The sequence below is a fragment of the Brassica napus genome, chromosome C3 (assembly GCF_020379485.1).
Source record: "Brassica napus cultivar Da-Ae chromosome C3, Da-Ae, whole genome shotgun sequence".
Classification (NCBI taxonomy): Eukaryota; Viridiplantae; Streptophyta; class Magnoliopsida; order Brassicales; family Brassicaceae; genus Brassica; species Brassica napus.
This window is the reverse complement of record NC_063446.1, coordinates 6379343-6399199: the sequence shown is the minus strand read 5'-3', so window position 1 is coordinate 6399199 and position 19857 is coordinate 6379343. Positions and strand designations below refer to the sequence as shown.

Below are 19857 nucleotides of genomic sequence, written 5' to 3'. Positions count from 1 at the left end.
TTCTTCTCTCTGCTTATAACTCAAATCTACATTACAATTAGATTAGTTATGTAAATGACAGAACACAGGAGGTGTGTTCTAACCTATTATCGTCAGTATTTAGACCAAGTAAAAAGTTTATGAAAATATATTTACCGTCTTGTGTCAAGCCAAAGTGTTTCATAACTCTTAGATAACGTGAAAATATAAAAAAGGAGGAAGAGAAGTGTTGCTTAACATTTACTTTACACACAGCTAGAATGAGATATAGACAGAGATATAATTATAAGATCTAAAGCTAAAACCTGAGTTTAGTTTTAGTTTTAGTTTTAACTTGAATCAGAGTCACTCTCTGTGTCTAAGAAACTGAACTCTCTACTACATCCCTCAAGCTTGATCAGTAATGTTCCTCTGTTCTCTTCACAATACCCAACTCCTTCTCTTTCTAGCAGCTTCGTCACCTGATCATCAACAATCATTATACCCTTAACTGCAGTACTCAATTCTTGGATGTGGTGTTGAAGAAACTTACCGATTGTTTCACTTTGGACTTCCCAAACCCATGAGACCCACATCCTGTGATCACACGTAGTGTCTGAATGGCTGGATCATTTCACAATTTGTTAGAGAAGGCAAAGAATATATCGTAAAAGAAGAAAAGACTTGTAACTGAGTTTGGTGAGTACACTTACAAGGGACATATGCTCCGAGTAAGAGATGCATCTTCAATAGCTTCATTGCTTGTTTAACATGTTGACCATGAAGATCAATGGTTATCACATTCTCTATCCCCTTGTTTCTGCATTAATATAGATCCAACGATGGCTTAGTCCACAATAAAAATCCAGGGTGAAAGCATAACATCTATAATGCCTAAAAACAGCTAACCTAGCGACGAATATATCTTGGCTTGCCCTCTCATCTGCTCGTTGAGCCAATTTAGATGCCGCTCTCCCCTGTAAGAATAAGGACACAAGGTTATGACTCACTTCCAAAGAAGTTGCTCTAATAGCATGAAACATATAAGACCATGAGGTGCACCTTGTCAGAAAGGTAAGCCGCATGAGCCCTTCCTCCTTTCGAATATGCTTCTGCAGCCTTCGACCAAGTTATAAATGCATTAGTTGTTTTTTTTTGTTAAGGAGTCCCCACCAGTGCTAGAGATACAGAAGCAAGTAAAACTTACTTTTTGATAGTATGACTTTGTGACATTCCACTGGTCATTTGCACCTTTTCTAAGTTCATGATATCCATCATCCTTACCTGCAACCCATGTATGGATTGGTTGGTAATGCAATTTATGAGTAATAAAAAATAATCCAAGAGTTGCAACACAAGCAAGCCGTCAAGACCTCAGATGTTTTTGCCAATGACACCATAACAAATATTGCCAAGTGTTTCATCGGGTAAAACACAAAACATCAGAAGCTCAGAGCCTGCAAACTCATGGCAAAATGAGCCTGCCAATTAAGCAGATACTAAAGTCATAGTAAAATACCATAGTTTTCAGGCTGGGACCCTTCACCACTAGATGAAGAAGCATCAATCCCAAGTGACTGCATTTTCTTTGCGACGTTTCCCCAACTCATCGTCTTTGGCTCGTGTTTAGTACTATGGGGAACGTTGAACAGAGACTCCAACACCTTTTGTGGATGAAAAGGCTCACAACTTCCTTGTCTAGTTGCAAAAGGATCACTCATGAGAGCTTTCGAGTAATCCCTACCATGAGAAAAAACAACAAGCCATATTTTTAGTTATGACTTCTTCCACAATGTTGAACAAAAGCAATGTTTTGACTGTGTCAAAAGTTAATTTTAACCATCGTATGTTCATGAACAGAATCCTCCACAGTGAAACAGTTCGTTTCTTGTGCTTTTGTTGAAGATGGAAAGGACAATATACGGTCAACAAAGGAACAGCAATAAGTAGAAGAAGAAGGCCTATGAATCAAATAGAAGTACCTTGGACTATAGCCTCCCCAGAAGCTTGGCTCACTTTCGGAAGTATCAGTATCAAATGATGTATCCGCCAGCTGCTAAATATTGTCATTGCACTTTATTCTGTCAAAATATATCAAACAGATCGGTAAAGAAAACAAAAAAAGGGTAAATCACTTACACTATCGCTGAATCCTATGCCAGAACATCTACCACTTAATGAACCATCATTAGTTGATGAAGAAGAAGACATGTCAAGAAACACATTCAACGCCTAAGGAGAACAAAAATATCAAAACTTTAAAATACATAGACGGGCCAGTATCAGCATAATATACCAATACTGCCCCCATGTAAGTCTGAAGACAATCTGCTTACCATGTCCACATCGTAGCCACATTGACCTGCAAAAAAAAAAAAAAAAGAGACTTTCATGTCAAACAACTAAGTCTCTCCTCATGGCACATTAGGTATGTTATTTAACTCACAGAGGACATCTCTAACAACAGCCATGCTAAGCTCACAATCATCACCAAGCATCGAAGCTAAGAACTGTTCAGCTTTCTCTCTATCCCCAGCTTTCTTCCCAGAGAGCTCTTTAGACCTTTCCACAAAAGAAGGAAACTCTTTCTTCGGGTTCAAGTAATCCTTGGCAATCACGGAAGACACCATCCCCGTTGCAGCAATAACTCTACTCTGCTTGCTTCGTCCTCCCATAAACAACTTCTCTCTCGCCACGTCATCACCGCAGCAGCTGGAGCTCGACCCAGCCCCGTACTCAGAAGTAGACCCGGTTTCCTGACCCGAACTCGTCGACGGGTCATCACCGTTTTCCACCAGATCCGTCAAAAGCTCGGCTGCTTTGTTCAAATCTCCGGCAGCATCCTTATAAGCAGACGTCGCTTCCTCCCTGGAAACAGAGCAGAAGGCATCCATCAACGATTCGATATGCCTCTTCTCTTCATCCAACTCTTTTGTCTTCACGCCGGACGTTTCTCCGTCACCGGAGGAGGGCCTCTTCTTCTTCTTCCTCCTCTTATGCTGGCTATCGTGGAATCAATAGAGTCTCTTCCGATGTGTGCAGAATAAAACTGAATCCCAAGTTTCCGACGAGAAGCGTCGGAGAGAGAGGGAAAGAGGAATATATATATAAACTGAGAATCAAATCTGGTTCTTTATCCTACTAATCGAAGAAGTTTCCCAATATCATAGGAATAGAACCTTTTTTTTTTGTTTTGTCTCTTCCTGATTTGATTGGGAATCGGAATCTCCGTGTTGAACACGCGCTGATGGTGACCACGTTTTTCGGACACGCACACCGACCGGTTTGCTTCTTGGTTGTGCCTATTGACCGGTTTATCCTAACTGACCACGACAACGCGCGGCCGTGATATTTTATAGTACTTGACTTTTCCTAGTTTTATTTTCTTTTCAGCATATTTCTTTCAATTGTTTTTTTTTGGCCAAAAAAATGTTTCCAATACCTTTTTTGAACTGTTTTAAACTTTTTAACACATTTATTATAATTTTAAAATTATAAAAATATTAAATAGACGATTTGACTGATACCCGACCGTACCATCTACGTTAAGTTGTAACAACTTATCCAGAAAATATAATTAGAAATATTCAAACTTTTCGCAAAATTTCTTAGGAATTTGTTTGAACTTTAAGTGGCATTTTGATTTTAACCTGATGAAAAATATCCAAAAAAAAAAAATGTTAAAATATTCCCATTAGATAGAGATTTTCAAATCAACTAAAACTTGAAACTTGCTAACAAAAATCTTACATTGGCAGAGCCGCAAAAGGGCGTTTGAAGACACTAGGTATCGCGTTTATACACTAAACAAATTTCCCAAAATTCAATAACGTGGAAGCTTACACAACTCAAAAGAAATTCAATAACGTGGAAGCTTACACTAGAAGCGTGTGTGGCAAGCTATCAAAGCTCTCATCATTCATGATATACTTGAAAAGAAAACTACAAAAACAAATCATCTTTTAAGCAGTCGAGGGACTCTCAAGGCAGAAGCAATTCCCCAAAAGACGATTCCTAAACGAACGAGGATTCAACTTGGCCTTCTAGATTTTCAACTCAGCTTTGAGACCAGACTTGGCAAGCTCAAGTTTCTTGACCTCTTGTTTGAGTTCCACGATCCGAGCTTCACAAGCATCACGTTTCTTCCTCTCAAAGTAAGCCATCCGAGCTTCATAAGCATCGCGTTTCTTCCTCTCTAAGTAAGCTTCACGTTTCTTCACCTCGAGATTTGGCCGCAACCATTCCACGTTCAAACCGGCTTCCGTCAGATAAGCCAATTTATCCGAAGCTCTCCTTAATTCAGCATCAGAGAGCGTTCGCTGATGGCCAAGTTTCCGGATGATATAGGAGATATCGCTCATCAGATCCATATGCCCTGTTCTCTGGCTTCTGATCATTTAAAACCGATTGCAGTTTCTGGGTGTTTCTTAATAATCCACTTGACTAAATCCTGATCCCACCACACAATTCCGTATTCGTTGTCGACTTCGGTCCTCCTTTGCGAGTTTGATTTCGGAAGCAGAAGAAGCATCATAATAGCAGCACTCATGGTGAGAGATCTTTATAAAAATATTGTTTTCAAGAGTTTTTCTTCGTGATATGCTTTCCATTGGTATCGCGCGCCTTCTCTTTCTTTATATAGGCAGCTAAAGACCGACAATTACTTCGAAATCTATAACATTAAAATTCGAATCTTATTGGTGAATCTTTCAGATTTTAAAATGGAAACTACTTAAGTAATAAAACAAAAACAAAATCTAGATCTAGAAGACATTAAAAATGGAAACTAATAAAACGAAAACAAGAATATAATTAAACAGAGACGAAACAAGACGCGTATATGAGTGAATAAGCTTGTTCAAAATGAGTCAAATACACAGAAACACTCACAAAGGTCGATCAAAATAAATAAAACGTAGGGATATTTATGATATGAAAAATATAATAAAATAAAACCAATTATTAATAATGTAAAGAGAAATACTGATCCAACTTAGTAAATACGCAAATTATTTTTGTATACATGCAGAATCCAAAAAACGCACTTTAAAATTACTCCCACGTAAAAGATAGCGGTTCAGTTGAAAACCGCACATGTGTAATACTTTTTGTAAAGTCACTTGTGTTATGCATGGTAAATATTTTTCTTTTAAATAATAAAATCTACGTTATACAACATTTCTTACTAAAACATCAACACATATGTATTTTAATATTGTAAACTTTTTCACTGAAATTATAATTAATAATAATTCTAACAAAATAGTATACATTCATTTTATTTTCTAAATTTTAGGTATGTTCTTCAAATTTTAACATATTTTATTATATTCATGTTTTAAATATATTATTTAAAATTTATATTTATTTATATTTATAAACGAATTTGACAATATTATTGAAATAATATGTACTTATTGTGATGTGTTTAACTATTTTGTAATTATATATATTTTTATTTCTTTTTCAAAAATATGTATATTTAAGAAATTTTAATTTTAAAGTACATTTATTACATTGATATATTATTTATATTATTTAAATTATATATTATATACTATTTTATTTATAACTTAAATAATTATTCAATACCGCAAATACATATTGTCACCAATCAAACAATATTCCGCACCGCCTTTTACATAAAACCACAGTTGTACCGTACCGCACTTTAATTCTGTTTGAACCGCAGTTGTGCCGTACCGCATTTTAATTCCGTACCGCTTTTTTTACCAAATCCGCCGTCACCATTCGTACTTTTGGTTTCTTTTTCAACTTGGCCTTTTCCTCTGACATGGGTAGCTTTAGTTCTCTTTGGCCCCTTGTGATGACTGATGAGAAATAACAGAATATATTAGGTTTCTATCCTAAAATCAATCAAAAACCACTTATCTTTTTTTTTAATGAACAATCTGTATATTTAAACAAAAATACTAGTAAGAAGTTGTGTTCACTAACTAAGCAATTCATTAGCCTGTTAGAGCACAGTTATTGGGGTTTGTTAATGAGTTTCTCTACCTGTAGGCCCCACAAATTTCCTTAAACGGTCACCAAAAGCGTGAAATGAAAACCGCTTACTTTGGGTTTTATGCACTGTTCGTGGATCCCACAGACACGTGGCGATCCACGATTGGTGCACTTTTTAATTTTTTTTTTTTTTAATCCGAAAAAAAAAAATTAAAGAAACTCCATTAGAGTTTAGGGATAAAGATGCTCTTAATCTCCAGTAACATTAAAGAAGCAGTCTGGATATTCAAGTCTTATACATGGTAGAAGAAACAACAAAAGGCATGTTATCATTCGTGACATACATGAAAAGAAAACTACAAATCATCTTTTAAGCAGTTGAGGGACTTTTATGTCTATAGGCAGAAGCAATTCCCCAAAAGATTCCTAAACGAACGAGGATTCAACTTGGCCTCCTCGTTTTTCAACTCAGCTTTGAGACCAGACATGGCACCCTCAAGTTTCTTGAGCTCTAGTTTGAGTTTCACAAGAATCGCGTTTCTTCCTCTCTAAGTAAGCTTCAATTTTCTTCATCTCGAGCTTTGACCACAACCATTCCACCTTAAAACCGGCTTCCGTCAGATAACGCAAACTCTCCGAGGTTGTGATTAGTTCAGCATCAGAGAGCGGTCTCTTGTGGACAAGTATCCGGATGGTATGCAAGAGAACGTTCATAAAATATGTCCTGTGCTCTGGGTTCTGACATTGAACACTGAGTGCAGTTTCTGGGAATGTTTTAAAAATCCAGTGGACTAAACGCTCATCGCACAACTCAACTACGAAGCCGTTGATATTTGTCGAGTCAATTAAGACGCCGTTGGAATTTGTCGAACTATTTCTTCGCAGGTGTTGCGTTGTCATCATCATCGCAAGAGCAGCATTCATGGTGAGATCTTATAAAAATAATATTGTTAAAGAGTTTTGCTTCGTGATATGCTCAATTAGGTATAGCCCTTCTCTTTATATAGGCAGCGAAAGACCGACAATTATTTCGAAATCTATAAGATAAAATTCGAATCTTATTAGTGAATGTGAATCGTTTAGATTTCGTTTTGATATATGTAGAGTTTTGATAATATCAATATAAATTCAATAATCTATTAAGCATGAATTGTCTGTTTATATTATTTGATCTCTTATTAGATCAACTCCTCCAAACTTTTTTTCAATCTACCTTTTCATCTCAATTAAAAATGGAAACTTGCTAATAAACCTCCTGCATTGGCTGCCACGACGAAACGCTAGGCATCGCTTTTATACAGTAAATAAATTTCCAAAATTCATTAACGTTAGAGAATCATACAAAACTCAGGAAAGCGTTGTTAGTAATCAAAAGGTGATTCTCACAAGAACCGTTGAGCAGTAACTTTGGTTGAAGTGAAGAGTTTTGAAACCGGGCTGGAGTTAGATGCGCATGAAACTCGTCATGCTCACATGAGTGACCATTACACTGTTTCTTCCTTCTATGCACCTCATCCTTTACCCTCTGCATCATGGAGAAAGACAATACAGAAGGAACGCATGAAAACGTGAAAATAGCATATGAAAGTTTTTTTTTTTTTAGCATATGAAAGTTGTGTGTCACTACATTGATCACAAGCAAGCTACAAGATGCCAACTGCTACTGTCCTGTATCTTGATAGGTCTATGATAGAGGTAGGGGCGAAGCCAGACTTTTTTTTCCATGGGTGCATACAATAATAAAAGTTAAAATAATTAATAAATATAGTAATGGACGGGAGCATCGAACTCAGGTTCTTTGGAAGATGAGGGTGCATTTTAACCAAATAGGCTATATGAACCTTAATGTCCAATTTAAAATTTTGCAAAATCAAAATAATAGGGGGTGCACGTGCACCCTTACTCTTCCACCTAGCTTCGACGTTGGAGACGAAAGAGGCGCCGCCGAGGGTTTCGGCTACGATGGATCCGTTTTGGATGAGGACGTCGTGGCAGTAGTTTCCGACGATGAGGACTCGGCGGTTGGGAATTGGATGGGGGTGACTAGGTGAGTGGGGAGGGTTCAGCGTCATGATGGCGGATTGGGGCAGAGGATCATGGAGAAAGGTGAGCTTAAGAAGAAGGTAATGAAAGTGGAAAGAAGAGGAAGAGACAAAAGCTTTATACGTAAATACTTGAGATTCGTTCCTTTGTCTGTTTTATGATATGTGGCGCGGCGGGTCATATTCTGTTAATGCAGCTCCGACTCTAAATTAATTATTATTCAAATTAGATACGAAAAGAACATATAAGAGCATGTTCAATTAGGCCTGAGACTTATTATCCGAGATCAGCTCCGGATCCGTTCCGAAAATACAAAAATATGATATTCGGGTGTCTAGATCCGAATCCAGATAGTCAAATCTTGGATCCGTCCAAACCGAATCCGGATATCTTAATTTTTAGGTCCGGATATCCGGATCCGTATTTTTACAACATATTAAATTTTTAAATTTCATTAATATTTATATTTTATATAATAATATTTATACATAAATTAATTTTATAATATTATATTTAGGTTTTACAATATTATAGATATATATATATATATATATATATATATATATATATATATATATATTAATAAATCTTGTATAAATATTTAATTTATGTATTTATTTTTTTAAATAGTATTTTATAAAAAAATTAATTTTTTTAATTATTTTTGCGGATCTGGATACGGATATCCGCGGATAATAGAATATAGAGACGGATATGCAGAAACCACGAAAGGAACTTTGTTATTAGGGTTGAATTTTCAGTCTTGGGGCCTCAACACCTAGGTAGTGACGTCTCTTGCTAGGTCTTCCATAAGGAATGGTGGATATGCGAGCATGATAACTTATATGTTGTTATATATCTCCATGAATCTAGGAACTTTTGCTTGCATTATATTATTTGGTCTCAGATCCGGATATTAAATCCACGGATTCGGATACCCTAAATCCACGGATCCGGATAGAAGCTATCTTATAGGGTAAACTGGGTGATCATTATATTATTTGGTCTCAGATCTGTAAGACATTTTATTTCTCTCTAGTACTTTTAATATTTTTTTGTAAAAATCTCATATTTTTAATTATTTTTTTACATTTTAATAGTAAGAGACCGAAACTTGCATTAAACATGCTCTAACCAAGCTGCCACGTGCTGGAATAAGATTCAAAGTGGAGATGAATGCACGGACGGCTCTGTTAACTTGTTTGATGTTCTGGTGTTGTGGTCGGGAATATAAGAATAACTAAACAGAAACTAAAGTCATTTCTTTATTTGTGTGTTAAATAGCTTAAAGACGAGATTACATGATTCCTACTACAGAAGAGAATCAGGGTGTTTATTTATGCGCTATTGGACATTTTTTTAACTCTCTGATAGAAAGAAGAGTAGGGCTATAACTTAGTCAGAACGAATACCACCCATGAAGCTCCTCGGATCTGGACAATTACCCGTCAACTCAGCTTGCGAAAAGTCGAATCCTGGGTTCTGCAATAACCGATAGAGACGGAACATGTAAAGAAAGATCGAAAGAAGCGATGTATACAGCTCGAACCAAAACGTCTATGCCCATGCTTCATTTGCTCAATGCATTTCCAATAAATTGTTAGTTAAGACAAAGAGTAAGCAATTTCATCACCAAAGTAAGTAAGACAGCCACCTCAGGCAGGTTACACTTTTGGTTAACTATATAAACTTGCGTATAGAGTTCATCCATTAACATAATAGATTGGCAACTTGAGAAGAAACAATAATATCAGAGCTTGAACAAAAAGAAACAATAAAGTGTAATTAGACAATCAAATGTAATTATGTTTTGACAAAGATTCATTCTATCAGGTAGGTGGTGCCCAAGTTTTGATTTATTGGGTAAACTGGGTGACCAAGATAGCCTCCAAAAAGAAAAAGAAAAAGAAAAAACTAGGAAAGAAGAAACCATATCAAATCAATAAGAGCATCATTATCTAGGGTTTCTTAGGGCGGGGTTTAGAAGCTATCTTGATCACCCAGTTTACCCTATAAAGCTTTTACGCATAAGAAACCCTGGATAATGATGCTCAAAGGCATTTACGCATACTAACCTCTTCTTGAAACCTCTGCGGCATGAGACGCTTCTGTTCAAATGACAATCCTAAATCTACAATTTTTCTCTATAAATATGATGACCTTAATGTTAAAAAAAAAAGATGACCTTACCTAAAATTATAAATTTTTTAAAAATATTTAAAATACAAAATTTTGATAAAATTTTCTAAAAGGATACACATCTATCAACAAATTCTTTTGTTATCCTAATTTCTAAATCACAATCCCAAATCTACAATTTTTCTCTATAAATATGATGACCTTCCCAAAATAGTAAGTTTTTTTAAAAAATATTTTAAATACAAATTTTTGTTAAAAATTTCTAAAAGATTACTTATCTATCATAAAAAATTCTTATTGTCCTAATTTCTAAATCACAATCCCAACTCTACAACATTTCTCTATAAATATGATAACTTTCCTAAAATAGTAAGGTTTTAAATAATTTATTTAACATAGAAATTTTTGATAAAAAAAAATTCTAAAAAAATACTCATCTACCAACAAAAATTCTTATTATCCTAATTTCTAAATATCTCAGATCTACAATATCTCTCTATAAATATGATAACTTTCCAAAAATAGTAATTTTTTAAAAAAATTATTTAAAATACAAATTTTGATAAAAAAAAAATATAAAAGGATACACTTCTATCAAAAAAAAATTCTTGTTATTCTAATTTCTAAATCACAATCTCAAATCAACAATATTTCTCTACAAACATGATGACTTTCCAAAATAGTAAGTTTTTAAAAAATTTAATTAAAATACAAATTTTAGCTAAATAATTCTAAAAGAATTCTCATATATCATAAAATTTTCTTATTGTCCTAATTTCCAAATCACAATCTCAAATCTACAACATTTCTCTATAAATATGATAATTTTCCAGAAATAGTAATTTTTTAAAAATTTTATTAAAATACAAATTTTGATTAAAAAAAATCCTAAAAGGATACACATCTATTAACAAAAATTCCTATTATTCTAATTTCTAAATCACAATCTCAATTCTACAATATTTCTCTATAAATATGATGACTTTCCTAAAATAGTAAGTTTTTTAAAAAAATATTTAAAATACAAATTATGGATAAAAATTTCTAATAGGATACGCGTATATCAACAAAAAATTTTGTTATCATAATTTCTAAATATCCTAAATCTACAACATTTCTATATAAATATAATAACTTTCCAAAATAGTAAGTTTTTTTAAAAATTATTTAAAAAACAAATTTTGATAAAAAATCTAAAAAAATACACATCTATCAACAAAAATTCTTGTTATTCTAATTTCTAAATCACAATATTTCTCTATAAACATGAAGACTTTCCAAAAATAGTAAGTTTTTTAAAAAATTAATTAAAATACAAACTTTGGCTAAATAGTTCTAAAAGAATTATCATCTATCATCAAAAATTCTTATTTTCCTAATTTCCAAATCACAATCCCAAATCTACAACATTTCTCTATAAATATTATAACTTTCCAGAAATGGTAAGTTTTTAAAAAAATTATTGAAATAAAAAGTTTTGATAAAAAAATCCTAAAAGGATACACATCTATCAACAAAAATTCTTGTTATTCTAATTTCTAAATCACAATTCCAATTCAACAATATTTCTCTATAAATATGATGACTTTCCCAAAATAGTAAGTTTTTAAAATTTTATTTAAAATACAAAGTTTTGATAATTTTTTTAAAAAGAATACTCATCTATCAACAAAATTATAGTTATCCTAAATTCTAAATAACAGTCCCAAATCTACAACATTTCTCTATAAATACGACAATTTCCCAAAATTGTAAGTTTTTTAAAAATAATTTAAAATACAAATTTTTGATAAAAAATTCTAAAAGGATACACATCTATCACAAAAAACTCTTGTTGTCCTAATTTTTAAACCACAACCCCAAATCTTCAACATTTCTCTATAAATATGACAATTTCCTAAAATAGTAAGCATTTTTAAAATACAAATATTTGATAAAAAATTCTAAAACAATACTCATCTATCAACAAAAAATCTTGTTATCCTAATTTCTCAATCACAATCCCAAACCTACAACATTTCTATATAAATATGATAACTTTTCAAAATTAGTAAGTTTTTTAAAAAATTATTTAAATTACAAATTTTTGATAAAAAAAAAATCTAAAAGAATACGCATCAATCAACACAAATTCTTATTATCCTAATTTCTAACTCACAATCCCAAATCTACAACATTTCTCTATAAATACGATAACTTCCCAAAATAAATTCTTTTTTATAAAATTATTTAAAATACAAATTTTGATAAAACAAAGTGTAAAACAATACTCATCAATCAACGAAAATTCATGTTATCCTAATTTCTAAATCACAATCCCAATTATACAACATTTCTCAATAACTATGAAAACTTTCCAAAGATAGTAAGTTTTTAAAAAATTTATTTAAAATACAAATTTTTGATAAAAAAAATTACAAAAGGATATACATATATCAACAAAAATTCTTATTATTCTAGTTTCTAAATCATAATCTCAAATCTAAAATATTTTTCTATAAATATGATAACTTCCCAAAATTATAAGTGTTTAAAAGAATACTTAAAATACAAATTTTTGATAAAAAATTTCTAAAATGATACACATCTATCAGCAAATTTTTTTTGATATCCTAATTTCTAAATCACAATCCTAAATCTACAATTTTTCTCTTATGACCATCCCAAAATAGTAAGTTTTTAAAAAAATTATTTACCCTACAAATTTTTGTTAAGAAATTCTAAAGGAATACTTATCTATCACAAAAAATTCTTGTTATCCTAAATTCTAAATGACAACCCCAAATCATCAACATTTCTCTATAAATATGATAACTTTCCTAAAATAGTAAGGTTTTAAAAAATTTATTTAAAATAAAAAGTTTTGATAAAAAATTCTAAAAAAATAAATATCTATCAACATAAATTCTTAAATCAACAATATTTATCTATAAACATGATGGATTTCCAAAAATAGTAAGTTTTTAAAAACATTAATTAAACTACAAATTTTGGCAAAATAATTCTAAGAGAATTCACATCTATCATAAAAAATTCTTATTGTCATAATTTCCAAATCACAATCCCATATTTACAACATTTCTCTATAATTATGATAACTTTCCAGAAATAGTATTTTTTTCAGAAAAATATTAAAATACAAAATTTGATAAAAAAATATCTTAAAAGGATACACATCTATTAGCAAAAATTCTTGTTATTCTAATTTCTAAATCACAATCTCAATTCTACAATATTTCTCTATAAATACGATGACTTTCCAAAAATAGTAAGTTTTTTAAAAAAATATTTAAATACAAATTTTTGATAAACAAATTCTAAAATGATACGCTTATATCAACAAAAATTCTTGTTATTTTAATTTGTAAATATCCCAGATCTATTATATTTCTCTATATTTTTGAATTTTTTTTTAAAGAATACTTATCTATCCACAAAAATCTTGTTATTCTAATTTTTAAATCACAATCTCCAATCAACTATATTTCTCTATAAACATGATGACTTTCCAGAAATAGTAAGTTTTTAAAAAATTTAATTAAAATAAAAAATTTGGCTAAATAATTCAAAAAGAATTCTCATCTACATCAAAAAATTTTATTATTCTAATTTCTAAAACATAATCCCAAATCTACGATATTCTAATTGAAAAACAAATTATTGATAAAAAATTTCTAAAATGATACACATCTATAAACAAAATTTCTTGTTATCCTAATTTCTAAATCACATTCTCAAATCTACAATATTTCTCTATAAATATGATAACTTTCCCAAAATAGTAAGTTTTTTAAAAAAAATTGTTTAAAACACAAATTTTTAATAAAAACTTATAAAAGGATACACATATCTCTAAAAAAATTCTTGTTATCCTAATTTATAATTTACAATCTTAAATCTACAGTATTTCTCTATAATTATGATAACTTTCCAAAAATAGTAAGTTTTTAAAAAATTATTTAAAATACAAATTTTTTGATAAAAAGTTCTAAAAGGATAACAAGAATTTTTGTAGAGATATGTGTATCCTTTTAAAAGTTTTTTAATCAAAAATCTGTATTTTAAATAAATTTTTAAGAACTTACTATTTTAGGAAAGTTATCATATTTATAGAGAAATATTTTAGATTTGGGATTGTGATTTAGAAATTACTTAGGATAACAAGAATTTTTGTTGATAGATGAGTATTCTTTTAGATTTTTCTTTTGCAAAAAAAAAAATTTTAAATAATTTTTAAAAAAATTCTTGTTATACTAATTTCTAAATCACAATCCCAAATTTACAAGATTTCAACATAAATATGTTAACTTTCCTAAAATAGTAAGTTTTTTTAAAAAAAATTTAAATAGAAATTTTGATAATAAATTTTAAAAGGATACACATATATCAACAAAATTCATGTTATTCTAATATTTAAATCACAACCCAAAATTTAAAGCATTTTTCGGTAAATATGATAGCATTCCCAAAATAGTAATTTTTTTTTGAAAATATTTAATATACAAATTTTAATAAAATTATTTAAGGAATAATCATCTTTCATCGAAAATTTCTCAAATCTACAATATTTCTCTATAAATGTGATAAAATTCCTAAAATAGTAAGTTTTTAAAAAAAATTATTTAAAATATAAAATTTTGATAAAAAACTTTAAAACAATACTCATTTATCAATGAAAATTATTGTTATCCTAATTTCTAAATCACAATCCCAAATCTATGACTTTTCTCAGTAAATATGATAACTTTCCGAAAATAGTAAGTTTTTTAAAAAATTATTAAAAATACAATTTTTTGCACAACAAATCTAAAAGAATGCTCATCTACCAACAAAAATTCTTGTTATCCTAATTTCTAAATCATAATCCCAAATCTACTATATTTCTCTATAAATATGATAACTTTCCCAACAGGTAGGTTTTTAAAAAAATATTTACAATACAATTTTTGGCAAAAAAAAAATAAAAGAATAATCATCTATCATCAAAAAATCATATCGTCGTATTTTTTAAATCATAATCCCAAATCTACAACATTTATCTATAAATGTGATAACTTTCCAAAAATAGTAAGTTTTTTTAAAAAATATTTAAAATACAAATTATTTAAAATACAATTTTTTGCAAAAACAAATATAAAAGAATACTCATCTATCAACAAAAATTCTTGTTATCCTAATTTCTAAATCACAATCCCAATCCTACATTATTTCTCTATAAATATGATAACTTTCCCAAAATATTCGGTTTTTTAAAAATTTATTTTAAATACAAATTTTGATAAAAACTTTTAAAAGGATACACATATCTCTACAAAAATTTCTTTTATCATAATTTCTAATTTACATCCCAAATCTAAAGTATTTTTCTATGAATATGATAACTTTCCCAAAATAGTAAGTTTTAAAAAAATTATTTAAAATACAAAAATTTTGATAAAAAATTCTAAGAGGATACACATCGATCAACAAAATATTTTCTTATCCTCATTTCTAAATCACAATCCCAAATTTGCAATATATCACGCTAAATATGATAACTTTCCAAAAATAGTAAGTTTTTCAAAAAAATATTTAAAATAGAAATTTTTGATGATAAATTCTGAAAGAATACACATATATCAACAAAATTCTTGTTATTCAAATATCTAAATCACAATCTAAAATCTACTGTATTTCTCTATAAATATGATAGTTTTCAATAATTATAAGTTTAAAAAAAAATATTAAATACAAATGTTGATAAAAACTTATAAAAGAATACTCACTTATCAACAAAAAAATTTCTTTTCCTAATTTCCAAATCAGAATCCTAGATCTACAACATTTTTCTAGAAATATGAATTCTTTTCAAAAATAGTAAGTTTTTACAAAATTTATTTAAAATACAAATTTTTGATAAAAATCTAAAAGGATACGCTTATATCAACAAAAAAATTTTGTTTTCCTAATTTCTAAATTATAATGTCAAATCTATAATATTTCTCTATAAATATGATAATTCACCAAAAATTATAAGTGTTTTAAAAAAAATATTTTAAAAACAAAGTTTTGATAAAAAAATTCTAAAAGAATACACATCTATCAACAAAATTTCTTTTTATCCTAATTTCTACTCTCTATAAATATGATAACTTTCCCAAAATAGTAAGTTATTTAAAACATTATTTAAAATACAAATGTTTGATAAAAAATTCTAAAAGGACATACATATCTCTACAAAAATTCTTGTTATCTTAATTTCTAATTTACAATCCTAAATCTAAAGTATTCATTTGTACATATGATAACTTTCCAAAAATAGTAAGTTTTTAAAAAAATTATTTAAAATCCAAAATTTTTGATAAAAAATTCTAAATGGATACACATCTATCAACAAATTTTTTTTATTTTCCTAATTTCTAAATCAAAATCCCAAATTTATAATATTTCAAGGTAAATATGATAACTTTCCAAAAATAGTTAGTTTTTAAAAAAAATATATAAAACAAAATATTTTGATAATAAATTCTAAAAGGATACACATATATCAACAAAATTCTTGTTATTCCAATCTCTAAATTACAATCCCAAATCTACAACATTTCTCTATAAATATGATGACTTTTCCAATTTCTAAATCACAATGTCAAATTTACAACTTTTCTATAAAATTCTTAAAATAGTAAGTTTTTTAAAAAAGTTATTTAAAATACAATTTTTTGATAAAAAATTCTGAAACAATACTCATCTATCAATGAAAATTCTTGTTATCCTAATATCTAAATCACAAATCTCAAATCTACAACATTTCTCTATAAATATGATAACTTTCCTAAAATAGTAAGTTATTAAAAAAATTATTTAAAATACAAAATTTTGATAAAAAATTCAAAAATAATACTCATCTATCCACGAAAAATCATGTTATCCTAATTTCTAAATCACAATCTCAAATCTACAACATTTCTCTATAAATATGATAACTTTCCGAAAATAGTAAGTTTAAAAAAAAATATTTAAAATACAGTTTTTTTGCAAATAACTAATAAAAGAATACTCATCTATCATCAAAAATTCTTATTGTCTTAATTTTTAAATAACAATCCCAAATCTACAACATTTATCTATAAATATGATAACTTTCCAAAAATAGTATGTTTTTTAAAAAAATATTTAAAATATAAATTTTTGCAAAACAAAATCTAAAACAATACTCATCTATCAACAAAATTCTTGTTATCCTAATTTATAAATCACAATCCCAAATCTACAATATTTCTCTATAAATATGATAATTTTCCCAAAATAATAAGTTTTTAAAAAATTTATTTAAAATACAATTTTTGCCAAAAAATTCTAAAAGGATATACATATCTCTCCAAAAATTCTTGGTATCCTAAATCTACAGTATTTCTCTATAAATATAATAACTTTCCTTTTAAAAAAATTATTTAAAATACAATTTTAGCAAAAAAAATCTAAAAGAATACTAATTATCAACAAAACTTCTTGTTATCCTAATTCCTAAATCACAATCCTAAATCTACAATATTTTTCTATAAATATGATAACTTTCCCAAAATAATAAGTTTAAAAAAGAATAATTACAAATTTTTGATAAAACTTCTAAAAGGATACACATATCTCTACAAAAAATTTTGTTTTCACAATTTCTAATTTACAATCTCAAATTTAAATTTACAGTACTTCTCTATAAATATGATAAATTTCCAAAAATAAAAAGTTTTTAAAAAATTATTTAAAATACAAATTTTTTGATAAAAAATCTAAAAGGATACACATCTATCAACAAAAATCTTGATTATCCTAATTTTTAAATCACAATTTAAAATTTCCAATATTTCACGGTAAATATGATAACTTTCCAAAAATAGTAAGTTTTTTTTTAAAAAAATTTAAATTAGAAATTTTTGATAATTAATTCTAAAAGGATACACATATATCAACAAAATTCTTGTTATTCTAATTCTAAATAACAATCTCAAATCTATAATATTTCTCTATAAATATGATAACTTTTCCAAAATAGTAAGTTTTTAAAAAAATATTTAAAATAATTTTTTTTTATAAAAATTGTAAAAGAATACACATCTATCATTAAAAATTCATATTGTCCTAATTTCTAATCACAATATCAAATCTACTACATTTCTCTATAAATATGATAACCTTCCTAAAATAGTAAGTTTTTTAAAAAAATATTTTAAATACAATTTTTTTGATAAAAATTCTAAAACAAAACTCATCTATTAACGAAAATTCCTGTTATCATAATTTCTTAATCATAGTCCCAAATCTACAACATTTCTCTATAAATAAGATAACTTTCCTAAAATAGTAAGTTTTAAAAAAAATTATTTACAATACAATTTTTTGCAACAAAAATATAATGGAATACTCATCTATCATAAAAAATTCTTATTGTCCTCATTTCTAAATCACAATCTCAAATCTACAACATTTATCTATAAATATGATAACTTTCCAAAAATACTAAGTTTTCTAAAAAATTATTTAAATTACAAAATTTTGCAAACAAAATCAAAAGAATACTCATCTATCAACAAAAATTCTAGTTATCCTAAATTCTAAATCACAACCCCAAATCTACAATATTTCATTATAAATATGATAACTTTTCCAAAATAGTAAGTTTTTAAAAAATTATTTAAAATACAATTTTTTGATAAAAACTTCAAAAGGATACAAATATCTCTACAAAAATTCTTGTTATCCTAATTTATAATTTACAATCCCAAATCAACAATATTTCTCTATAGATATGATAACTTTCCAAAAATAATAAGTTTTTAAAAAATTATTTAAAATACAAAATTTTTGATAAAAATTCTAAAAGATACACATCTGTCAACAAAAATTCTTGTTATCCTAATTTCTGAATCACAATTCAAAATTTACAATATTTCACGGTAAATATGATAACTTTTCAAAAATAGTAAGTTTTTTAAAAACATATTTAAAATATAAATTTTTGATAATAAATTATAAAAGGATACACGTATATCAACAAAATTCTTGTTATTCTAATCTCTAAATCACAATCCCAATTCTACAATATTTCTTTATAAATATGATAACTTTCCAAAAATAGTAAGGTTTTTAAAAAATATTTAAAATAATTTTTTTTTATAAAAAATTCTAAAAGAATTCTCATCTATCATCAAAAATTCTTGTTGTCCTAATTTTCTAATTACAATCTCAAATCTACAGTATTTCTCTATAAATATGATAACTTTCCTAAAATAGTTAGTTCAAAAAAATATATTTAAAATACAGTTTTTGATATAAAAATTCTAAAACAATACTCATCTATCAAAGAAAATTCTTGTTATCATAATTTCTAAATCACAATCTCAAATCTACAATATTTCTCTATAAATATGATCACTTTCCTAAAATAGTAAGTTTTTAAAAATTATTAAAAAAATTCTAAAACAATACTCATCTATCCACGAAAATTCATGTTACCCTAATTTTTAAATCACAATCTCAAATCTACAATATTTCTCTATAAATATGAAAACTTTTCCAAAATAGTAAGTTTTTTACAAAATATTTAAAATACAAATTTTTGATAAAAAAAATCTATCGGCGAAATTAAAGAGAGGGAGAAGGAAACCAGACATGGAAAGAGAATGGAGAGACAACCGGTGATGGAGGTAGCGAATCTGCCGGAGCCGCCACCTGCCGAAGAGGCACAAGGTAAATCAGAGTCACCAAGTTAGAGAG

At 28.1% G+C, this 19857-nt stretch overlaps 2 protein-coding genes across 2 annotated transcripts; both read right to left on the bottom strand.

Moving 5' to 3' along the window:
* Positions 1 to 144: 144 nt before the first annotated feature.
* Positions 145 to 2972, bottom strand: LOC106387141 (SMR domain-containing protein At5g58720; the record flags this gene model as incomplete). The annotated part of the gene is made up of 11 exons (XM_013826950.3): positions 145 to 440; positions 512 to 582; positions 672 to 778; positions 868 to 935; positions 1021 to 1077; positions 1166 to 1242; positions 1478 to 1698; positions 1941 to 2011; positions 2098 to 2190; positions 2295 to 2320; positions 2405 to 2972. Coding segments are annotated over 11 exons (1491 nt in total), but the record flags the coding sequence as incomplete, so codon positions are not given.
* Positions 2973 to 4001: 1029 nt separating this feature from the next.
* Positions 4002 to 4328, bottom strand: LOC125582900 (MATH domain and coiled-coil domain-containing protein At3g58270-like). Its single transcript, XM_048749346.1, has one exon. The coding sequence runs from the start codon at positions 4326 to 4328 to the stop codon at positions 4002 to 4004; it is 327 nt and encodes a 108-aa protein (XP_048605303.1).
* Positions 4329 to 19857: the final 15529 nt, after the last annotated feature.

Bases quoted from the DNA above. Each gene is read 5' to 3' on its own strand.
- LOC125582900 (XM_048749346.1), bottom strand. From the start codon at position 4,328: ATGGATCTGATGAGCGATATCTCCTATATCATCCGGAAACTTGGCCAT.